Genomic DNA, 12,002 nt, shown 5'->3' with positions numbered 1-12,002 from the left:
CATCAAATCCAGGGGACCTTTCAATGTGCTTCTATACCTACACCTATCATTATTCATGTATCATGTACCATGTATGTCCCCTTCATCACATTCAAATCATATTACTGTTTCCCAACGGTACGTAACAGATTTTAATGTGGTTGTTAAATATGTGGGTGTATGAAGTCGTAGGGTGCTTGGTGTAATGGCAAAGTCGTAGTATTATCTAAATAGTGACGAGTTTGGAATTTTTATGATTTGAACAATAATATATGAGTGTGTGAAGTTGTTATAACTAATATCATTTTTTAATATCTTTAACACGTGGATGTAAACAATTATGATTTCAATGCATTGGTAAGGATTGTGGTAGATATATGATTTTCACAGTCCATATTGTTAACATGTATAGATTTTAAGAATCAACTGTGTGAATGTTTTTGCTCGACGTTTTGGATCAAACTTCACGATCCATCATCTTGTGTCTCTTGTTCTGCTTTCTTATTCCCGATGATGGATCATGGAGTTTGATTTGAAACATCGAGCAAAAAAATTCACAGAGTTGATTCCTGAAGCTATACATGTTAAAGGATTGTGGTGTTTAAAAATGTTATAAGAAAATTTGTGAATGTCAAGTTTCTTAGGATAAATTTTTGGATTGATTATTTTTATGATTGAGTGAATATTCGAAGATAACATACACTGTCATACAAGTGATATATATTGGTGATTTGTATTTTGATTCTTTTGTTGTTTTAGGAATTGATGAGTGTGATATCGAATTTTCTTTATTCTTGTGTTTGAATTAATGGCACATTAGATATCTTTAAAAACTAAAACATAGTAACAATAAATGTGTGTTAAGATTTACACCAACTAGTAGGAAGTAGTAGAAAAGTTAAAGTTTAAAGTTTAAAATGTGAATTTGAGGTTCATTCATGTGTGTTGTACTTTTGATTAGATATCTTTAAAAACTAAAACATAGCAACAATAAATGTGTGTTAAGATTTACACCAACTAGTAGGAAGTAGTAGAAAAGTTAAATTTTAAAGTTTAAAATGTGAATTTGAGGTTCATTCATGTGTGTTGTACTTTTGATCTTGAGCAACATAGAAATGAACCTAGCTAATAAAGTGATATTCTTAATTATGTAGGGAGTAGAAGTATGAGAGTGAGCATAAACGAGGGATAAATGGTGAACATGTGGGAATGAGTGTAGATGGTAGTAAATGTAGATGGATAGAGATCATGACATGAGCCAAACATTGATCTTTATCCTTGCATCTAAATCAATGACACATTGGATATCTTTAAATACCAAGACATGACAACAAGTTACACAAATATGTGTTAAGACATCTTACACCAACTAGCTGGAAGCAGTTAGAAAGTTAGATTATAAATTTTAAAAATATGAATTTGGGGTTCGTTCATGTGCACTATGTGTTTGATCTTGGGCAACAAAGAAATGAACCTAAGTAATAAAGTGATACTCTTAATGTCGAGAGTATAAGTATAAGAGTGAGCATAAATGGGGTGTAGTAAATGAGGGATACATGATGAATATGTAAGAAAAGTAGAGATGATAGTAAATGTAGATGGATAGGGATCATGACATGAGCCAAACCTAGCACAAGAGTGTGTCACTTGTCGATAAGTAATTGTATTGAAAACATCCATTGAGGTAAACTTAAAACTAAATTGAAAATGGCATGGGTATGCGAATTCCAGCATTATAATATTTTAATTTAAAAACTAGTTATTAGTAGTGAATGGTTAACACTTTTATACATATTTCTTCACATATCAATTTATCGATTAGTGATGGTGAAAATTGCAGTGCCCACACTTTTCAAATTCATTTTGGATTTACTTTGATGTAGTTTGTCATTTATGCAATAATTAGAATACAAGTGACATATTTCTACATAAAGATTGGTGGATTCACTCAACTTACTTGATTTCAACTACTTGCATTATGTGGATCCAAACCTAATTTATAATTTATCATTTTCTACCTTGGTTCGTTTCCATGGTGCAAAATTGATCCCTACACTTTGAATTTTTTTTATACTGAGCCCACATTGTCCCCCTCCAACTAGTCATTTTTCACTAATTAGAGTACAACATATTTGAAATTGTATTCTAAGGTGTTGTATAAAAGGACAAGCTTCAATTCATTTTGATTATCTAGGAAGCAATGGACACTTCTTGCACACATCAAGATAGATAATTTTATTGTGTGTCCTACTAGGCCATAGATATTTATTATGAAGAAAACATTATTAGAGTTAAATGGTTTTATTTTGCATATCATCTATTGCTAATTTACATGAATTCTCTTTACATCGATTATAACGGGATTTCACATTGTTCCCAACTTCTCTTGATGCATCATCTACCTTTCAAAATATTGTCCCCATTATCTCCACTTCAACACGAGTTTGTTAGGTTATTCTTGTTAATCCTATGAGGATCCGGTTAATACTGGGGGGGGTGAATCAGTATTAAGACCAATTCAAACTTTAACTCAAAATCAAACTTATCTCAGATCTGAAACCATTTAACAAATATCTCAACTTCTATAATCAAATCTAATAACCTCTTTATCAGATTTGCTTATCACATTAATCAAATCATTTACCAATACTTTCACCACCAAAGCAATCATATAAACTTGATCATTTACCAACTCATTAACCTTATCAATAAGATCAAATACTTTCTCAAACAACCTCTTATCAATACTGATAACCTTTGATAAACTTTTGATAAAACATCATAACCTGTGTCTCAGAGATAATGCATGAAATGAGATATAAACAAGAACATCACATGAAAAACATTCCACACATGAACACCATAAGTTTTTGACGTGGAAACCCAAATAGGGAAAAAACACAATGGGAGTTGGCACCCACAAATATTTGTACTCTTTTGAAGTACACCGTGTTAGGAGCTTACAATACACCCGGTTAGGAGAAGACCCTGTTAGGAGTCACTCGGTTAGCGGATTTGCCTTGCAGCCCGATTAGGAGCTTGATGATCTGTTAGGATCAACCTTATGAGAGGATTTAATACTCTTTTGAGAGCTACCCTGTTAGGGGACTTAAATGTTTAAGGTCTGTTAGAACCTGTCTAGTTAAGGAATTTAACCTGTTGCAACTGTTAGGGAACAAAAGTAAGAAAATGATCTATTTACTTGCACTTCTCTGCTTGCTTGATCAAATCCAGTTATACACAACACTCTGCAACTCTCAAGAAAATCTCACACTTCACTTGGACGACTTAACACATTCTCTAAGACCACCGACACAATAAACATCAACTGTGTCAACCTAAATAGCCATCTCAACTAGGTCGGCCACAAAACCTAATTATCTATCATGAATTTACAATTTTAGATCACAAGAGATCATCATATATTGCTATACAGATCATTACAACAAATTACAATGCAATATCAACCGTTGGTTGATCTTAACCCATCATGGAAATTTGATCTGTACCATCTAAACACTCTACTAAGTGTTTCGCTGATTCCCAAGAAAATCTTCCTTGAATCGCGCCAAAATAGCTATCAAATCTTTCACGCGGGTTGTGTCGTGTTACCAAATTCATGTAGACTCGTTGTCAATCACTATCATAACAGAAATCATTACTGGTTTGATGATTTCTTCACAAGTCCTTAAACCCTACTAAAACCTTAGCAAAACTTCATTAGAAATTTGAAACACGCCTTTCGATAATCATCACATGTTTCGGTTCCGATCATATACACCTTTCCATTATACAAGTTCACCATCCAAACCACAAATCACTAGTCATTGCCGATCGACCAATCCAATCAAAATAATTTTGTTTTACAGGTTAAAGTCCTATTTCATAGACTTAGTTCACTGTTGGTAAACCTTGTCTTCCGGTAAACCAAATCACTTAGATGACAAAACAAAACATCAAGAACATCAGTTGCCAACAATGACAACACAAATAACTGATCATGTCATCTATTCATAGAATCTCAATCTCTTCATCACAAATAGACTCTATCCTTTATTGGTGCAATCATCCAACTTCGACTGCATCACCTGATCTGCATTAGTTATGCCAAATGCCAACAATTCTTTGCTTAATTTTGTCTCCTAAATTAGAGAAGTCTAGTTTGATAGCCTTTGTTTGACATCTGAGTAGACATCTCTTGTTAAGGGTATTTAAGCCCCAACTTCCATGTTAGGATCCTCATGGATTATTAGGAAGTATTATTCCCTTTCTAGATCTTAGTTTCATTTGTCCTCTTTCCATCCTTGTCAATTCTAGTTTGGTTTTGTTAGATTTCCTCCCCCTTTGCTTTTTTCTTTTCCTGTAATTGGGTTTCATCTTTTTTTATCTTGTTTGACTTACTGGCCTTTCCTTTAGTATGTTCACTTCATCTTTTGCAAAATCCTTCTTTTATTCATTAATGAAATTGTGCCTTGAGTTTAAATCATTTCTTTCTTCTAAGGGATTTTCCTCCCCCTTGGCATTCTCTATGATCCCAAATAGCTCCATTGCCATATCAAAAGAAAATTTCTCTCCTATACTTCCTTTTGTGCTTTTATTGGTGCAACCCTCTTTTCCTAAGTTCCCAATGACGTATTTCTTGAAATGGGGTTTTTATTTTCCTTTTGATTCATTTAGGTTGCTTCTTACCTTTCTTTTGATATCCACTCTTTATTGGTGTCGCCTCCTCTTAGGGGCTTATTTTCCATCTAGTAAATTCTAAATCCTTTTTGCATTATTTCATTCAATGCCTTAATAGATGATATATCTTGCATTTCATCAATACTCTTTCCAATTCAACTTTTGTGACCACAATCCAATATTTTCTTTTAATTTCAACCTCCATATGAGGTGGACATTCTAGGTTTATCAGGACATGTATTCTTGTATACATAACATCTCCATCCTTAGCCCTTTCATTTGGCTTGATGAAAGATCCCAATAAATTTCCAACTTTGATACTATACCCAAGTCCTAACACTTTGAAGGTAGATTATATAATTATATCCACATTGGGGTTTTTTCTATGGTGTGGGTAAGTGGGATGAAATTTGGTTCCCAATATTTTACACAAAAACTCTACACATTCATTAAAATGGACCCTTTTTGAGGTTTCACTCCTTTTTACCTGACAAATTACATCCAACCATAAAATAATCCTCTTCAATATGGATTTAATTTTGTTTTCATTTCTCCACTACTCCTTAACCAATTCTACATTTTTGCTCTTGATGGTGAGAAAATTAACCCATTACATTTGCTTTTAGTCGAAATACCAAGCACTTGAGGCTTGAAGCATCCAATATGATAGTTTTCTTCTACTTAGAAGTCCTTGGAACTATGAGAGTTCTTTTTTTTTTCAATGTGTTGGATGCAAGCCCTTGAGAATCCAAACTTTATTGACCCTTCTTTGTTTTTGTCCCTGACTTTGCATAGGTTCTTCTTACCCATGGGTGTTTTTTTCTTGCATTGTCCCTTCAAATATTTTTGATGTGTTGTTATGTTTATCTCCAAGGCTCCCCATTCCTTCTTCATTTTCCCTTCACTTTGCAATGATTCTTTCTTATTTTGCATTCTTCCTTTATGCCTCACTTTCCCTTTTTATTCAATTTTACTTGCATTCCATTAGCGAATTTCAATATCGAGTTAAAAAAATTACTCTCTAAAATATAAAAATAATATAATATATGTATTTATTCAAATATTCAATTTTCATGACTTTTCACAATTAGTTACAATTCATTTATCTAAGTTAATTATTAAATAGTTATAAATTTTAATCAAAAAATACAATTTATTTATTTTTATTAGTAAATGTAGTGCTTTCAGGGTCACGGTCGTATAATATATATCAAAAGTCATAACACATCCAAAGCCCCTTCTTGGGCATAGATTTAAGCTTTTATTTTCAATTCAAACATACCAGACTAGGCACCCCTTTCCTATTGGATCTAAACAAAGATCAACATCATATCAAATTATTAGGTGGTCATACTACAAAATTGGCCCACCACTACTGTATACATCATTTACATTATATAGTATGAGCAGACCCTACACTACACATTTAGACAAAAGTAGAGGTTAATGACAGAACAAAAACATAAATTAGCATCATGAGAAGGCACCATCATAACCCATAGTGGCCACTCCACTCACCCGTCCTCTTCCCCATTCTCTTCTTCTTCTGGCATCACATCCTCCTCCTCCTCCTCCTCCACCAATGCAGAGTCCTAGTTCTGGTCTCCCACCACCACCCCTTCTACACAACCTTTGACAAAATTTATCCCAACTTGAGCCTAACTCGTTCTTTTTGCCACTCTAATGATCACACCCCACACAACTAGAATTTTCAGTGGGTTCTCATCCTCATCACTCATCTTCACTCACCTACTCTCATCTACAATTAGAACATGCCTCGATATTGTTCTTTCTAGATAATCCTTTAGCCCACTAGATCATTTCAACTAGGCGAACTTATTCATCAGATTCTTGACCGCACACTCTAACTCACTAGAGTCTAACAACTTTGCCAAAAACATCAAGGGTAGGTTAGAGTTCACTCTATACCACCCATTGCCACTTAGGTAACCATCATCAAGCACCATTCTAATTGCATGCAAAACAACCCCTGTCTTGGTCTTAAACACCTCCATCAACACATCTCCAAAAAGGCCATTTGGTGTTTTTTGGCTTAGAGGCAGATGGTAGAATCTTGTTACATCGTGACACTTTGCACTTGTGTCCATTTTAAAGGTTGGGAAAAATGATTACTTAGTATGGTGACACTTACAATTATTAAATGATTACAAGTCCCCTGACGTGACTACAAGTTGTGTACCATTATGTGATTGAAGTGACCTCTGTCTTCGTTGTTGGCATATTGACTGACAAATTTGCCACCTCATTCGCCACATCATTGCCTTTGCGGTATATGTGTGAGACAATATACTTTTCAAAGAAGGTGATGACCTCCAAGATCTGTCTAAGCCATCCATCCAATTTCCAATTTGGAGTTCTTACTACCCAAATTACTTTGATGACAATTTGCAAGTCCTCTTCTAAATGGATCTTCTGATTGCCCAATCTTCTACTGACCATTACTCCCATTAGCACTTCTTGAAAATTTACTTCGTTATTTGTGACTGTGCCTAACTTTTTTACCTAGTAGTCTCAAGATCATCATTGTCTTTGATAACACATCCTACTCCTGCTGACCCTAGATTATCTTTAGTCATACCATCAAAATTTGAAGGTTTCCATTTCACATCCTTCCTCAAGCCCAATCTCTCTCACCCCATATATAGAGGTATTTATTTAAATATTTAACTCTATATAGCTTTTCACAATTAATTACAAATCATGTATTTAAATTACTTATTATGTGATTATACTTCTTTATTTAATTAGCCAAAAATCACACATTTAGCAACCGACTCTTAACGGTGTTTTGACTAACACAATAATCAATACCGAAAAAATCTCTTTAGGATCATCCATACATCACCACATCATCATGTCATGCTATGCCATGCACGAGGAAGCTGAAATTAATTAGTGGAAAGGTTATTAGGTAAGTTGAATCCATTGAAAGCCGCGTAAACAGGACTCGGAGGCCAATTCAATTCAAAATCCGCAGGAGCCTCTGTAACATCTTTGCCTATATATTATGTGCAAACTTGTTCAGAGGCTCTTATAACGCGGCAGCTCAAGCGCAGACACCTGTGCCTTCCGTGTCTGAATTCAAGTTTTACGGTTTCTTCGACTAGATCTATGGTGGCCCCGTGATCTCCGATTTATTCTGGTGTTGGGAACTTGGGTACCATTGTTTTGACATATCTAGTGCCGAAGGATCCATTTGGTGCCTCTCTGCCCTATCCAAACGCTTTTCTGATAAAGCCTTTGGCCTGGTCGGTGCTGGTGTTCTGTGCTTGCTGTTGCTACCTTGTTTTCTGGTTTTTCTCGTTTCCTTAGCAGACATTGTATTCTATTCCTTGACCTTGTTAAGGTTCGCTAGGATTCAATACTCAACTGCAAATTTTATTCATCCGTCTTCTGTACGTGGAGCATACAATTCCAGAACAGGGCCGCCGAGTTTATCATGTACGGTCATCCTCTTTCACCATGGAAGTGCATTTTCATTTGAGAATTTTACAATGTGTATGGATGTGGGTCTTGTGCAAATGATGATTTAAGCCTATTTCTTGATATGGGTTGCAAATGAAAAGCTAAGATATTTTGCTATGTGGGCTTTTTTTACCCAAATTTGAAAAAATTGGGGGATTGAGATTCTAATGTTGTTTGTGAATTCACAGCCTTAGCGAGGATGGTGATGTGGGTATTCGGGTATGGATCATTGGTGTGGAGGCCGGGTTTTGATTATGACGAAAAAATTGTTGGCTTCATCAAGGGATACAGAAGAGTTTTTCATCTTGGTGAGAATAGTTCCATACACCAAAGCAAATATTTGACCAAAGAAGAATGCATTAATGCCAAATGTGAACATTTTTATGTATGTTTAAGTGATATGTTTCTGGTGTTTGCAGCCTGCATTGATCACCGTGGGACCCCAGAATTCCCTGCTCGAACCTGTACATTGGAAACCCAGGATGAAGCAGTCTGTGTAAGTGCTTTGTTTGGTTCTAGTGGGTATAAACACTAGTTTTTACTTGTTTGCAATTTAGAGAAATTGACATATGGATGTAGTACATAGATTATGTAATTGCATTACTTAACTAAAGAAACAATCTATGTAGAGAATGTAATTTTAAATTTCAATCACTTGGCTGTGAAGTATAAACCATGAAAGTCCATGGCTGTTTGCCTTGCAGGGTGAGAATAAGTTAGGCTAGCTGTTTGCATTAAAATTTATGGTAGATAAATTGGGCTAATGGTCTCTGTTTATTTAATTTTGTTTCATTAGTCTTATTATTAAATTTCTGTATATTTTTCTTATTTTGAGAGGCCAACAATTCTGCAGTTTCACTGATTTTTCAAATGTTCTGATCTTGTTTTTATTGGCTTCTTCAGTGGGGTACAGCTTTCTGTGTTAGAGGAAGTCCTGAAAAGGAAAGATTGGCTTTAGAGGTGAATGCAAGACTAGACATTTCCTTTAGTTTTAATAATTTATGAGCAATACCAAATAAACATACTGACATTCTACCTTCATTTATTGGCATATCATTCAGTATCTGGAAAGGAGGGAGTGCGAATATGATATTAAGACCTATGTAGATTTCTACCAAGTAAGAGCCTTTATCCTCTTCAAAAAAAACTCAGCTGGAATTTGAAATGTGTTTTTCTCTTTTAAAAAGTTTGTAAGTAAATATCTTTTAGCCTCAAATTGCAAAACCAGCTTTGTGCATACAATTCATACCTTTGAAATATATGCTGAATACAAATGTTAAGGGAATTGCTTAAAAATATTATGCTGTTTACGGTGCAGAGCATTTAAATTTTGACAGGCAAAATAGCTCTATGATTGTCCAACATATTTGGATGAATAGAAATAATCATGCTGTAAGCAGATATAATTAAATATCTAAATATTATCTTAATTGTTTATTGCAGGAGGCAGACTCTGAAACCCCTTTGCTGTCTGGAGTTCTAGTGTATGTACCTAGCTCTATGATCTATAGTAATGTAGTTGGTTTTTTTAGATTACAGAGCTTTATCTCATCGTTGTTTATTAAGTGGGCATAAATAATTGATTGTTATAATAGAAACATGGTTATTGCATATACAATGTTTCTTATTTTGCATTCTCAACAAAATAGCTATGTCACATTGGTCTTATTGCTTTTTGCAGTTTCACTTCTACTCCAGATATAAAATACAAGTACTTTCTTGGCCCAGCTCCTTTGGAAGTAATGGCAAGGTGTATAACAATTTCTATCCTCAACGGCTGCTTGATACTGTTCTTTTAGGTTTTTTGGTTGCACCTAGTTTTTTCGGCAAAGATTGATGCTGTGCCTTTTATTCATGAATTTATATGGTCAAGTGAAATGATGATATTCAGCATGATTTGTGTAGTTTTAATCTCAAAAGGAATGGATTGTTTAGGGACTATAGCATCTCAATTTTGTATTTGGAGTTTACTAATCTGTCACAAATATATGTTTTCTGCAGTCAAATTGCAAAAGCTGTTGGTCCATGTGGGAACAACCGTGATTATCTTTTCCAGTTGGAAAAAGCTTTGTATGACATTGGTAAATATTCTTGAATGTACAACCTTTAAACTTGCATGTACATTAACTTAAGGGTATTTCCACTTGGTCACTATAAAATCTGATTTCCCAAATTGTATTATAATATGCTGCAGGGCACGAAGATGATGAAGTTATTGAGCTGTCAAATGAAGTGAGAAGAATTCTTGGAGGCATTGACGAACTTACCTTATCTAAGATATAGAATGTTACAACAACTCAGTGTGCTACTTGTTTTTGTCACTTACACTAACAGCAACAACTTTTCTTTACCTGACTGCACAAATTGTGAGGGAATAAAGTGGGACTTGTTCCGGGATGGATGGATCCTCAAATTCATGATTTGGGGCAGGAAAACGGATCATAGTTTCATTCTTTGTCAGTTGTAATTGTAGAAGGTACACATATATTGATTGGGTAGTGCCAATGTTGGATGAGGGTAACAATTCTTTTATTAAGGAGTAGAATCAACATTGTTGAATTCAAGCCAAAGGCTTGAAAAATTTCATGCCAAATAGGGCAAACGAGAAACACAGTAGATGGGCAATTACATTGAAATTGTATCGACACTTTGTCAGAGCAACAATTTTTTACACTTGAATGTTACTTGGAAAGGTTGTTTCAAAATTCTATGTAATTGATCCATGGATTATTCGCCTTGTTAGATTTATAAAATGTTGTTGCAATAATTATAATGAATTTACTTATCCAGGAGACTGAAATGGTCTATGGGACCATAAACCCTAACACTAAATGGGGAGGCAAGTGCTTAGTAAGCTTACAGGCTTAATAAGTTTACAGATAGGATCATGGATTTTCTTCTGAACCATCAATTTTTGATAATGATCTTTACCATTGGTTGGATACTGTAGCAAAAGTCAAACTTCCTCGACTACTCCTAAACTTTAGAGTAATCATGTCCTCTACTAGTTTTCTTTTAATATTGAATTAAGAAAATTAATTACACAATCAAGCTGCCAAGCAACAACCCAAACAGGCACACCCTACAAAAACATGCTGGGTAGAAATAACAGCTAGCATCAGCACCAACTGGAATAAGCCAAAAGTGACAGCCAAACAGTTGACAGAAAATGAGAAGGGATGGATGGTGGGGAACAGCCAAAAGTACAAATCAAAGGGGTAGCAAAAGACAAAAGCACTGCAGAAAAAGCATACACAGCAACAAAGATTGGTCTATGGAAGCAATATCAAAATACGATATGTTTTCTTAAGTTTTATTGATGTCCTCATTGCTCACCTGCTCTGGTGTGAGTTGGCACTCACGAGGCCTCTTTTAACTTTCCATTCGATGTCTGCTCTTGCATTTATTGATATTTTCTCTCAGATTGTCACATTTTTTGTCTAATAACCGATATAGCTCTATTATACACACAATGTTCCATTGTTAATTGTGATAAAACCCCAATTCGATCATCCATTCTCTTGCACTCTCATCTTTCTGAGCTTATTTTGGCTTCTAGCACTACTAGTTCTTGTTGGTTTGACATTTTTGTTTGACCAACTTTTTCTTAAATGGTGGGAGACAAAATGATGCAGGTGCATCTTTAGACCTACAAGCAATCTTGAGTGATAACACATTAAACTTTGTCTATTGTTGGATGTCGAGATATCTGCGAGGTTGCAAATCCTTTTTGAAGTCATCAAAAGACATATGATAACAATGGACAAAGCGCAAAGTCAGGGGTGTCATTTAATACTATGTACAGTCCATGATCCCAAGGAATGATGCAACAATCAACAAGCATCAACAGTAAGATT

General features: G+C 34.8%; 1 protein-coding gene across 1 annotated transcript; it reads left to right on the top strand.

Moving 5' to 3' along the window:
* Positions 1-7,600: 7,600 nt before the first annotated feature.
* Positions 7,601-10,850, top strand: LOC131044378 (gamma-glutamylcyclotransferase 2-2). Its single transcript, XM_057977699.2, has 9 exons — positions 7,601-8,121; positions 8,334-8,453; positions 8,565-8,641; positions 9,049-9,105; positions 9,207-9,263; positions 9,589-9,629; positions 9,827-9,895; positions 10,147-10,226; positions 10,340-10,850. Exons 2-9 carry the CDS (start codon positions 8,345-8,347, stop codon positions 10,426-10,428), a joined length of 579 nt encoding a protein of 192 aa, XP_057833682.1. The 5' UTR covers positions 7,601-8,121; positions 8,334-8,344; the 3' UTR covers positions 10,429-10,850.
* The last annotated feature ends 1,152 nt before the right edge of the window (positions 10,851-12,002 follow it).

This window comes from Cryptomeria japonica, chromosome 2 (assembly GCF_030272615.1).
Source record: "Cryptomeria japonica chromosome 2, Sugi_1.0, whole genome shotgun sequence".
Lineage (NCBI taxonomy): Eukaryota > Viridiplantae > Streptophyta > Pinopsida > Cupressales > Cupressaceae > Cryptomeria > Cryptomeria japonica.
Note: the sequence above shows the minus strand (reverse complement) of the source record. Positions and strands in the feature narration are given on the sequence as shown.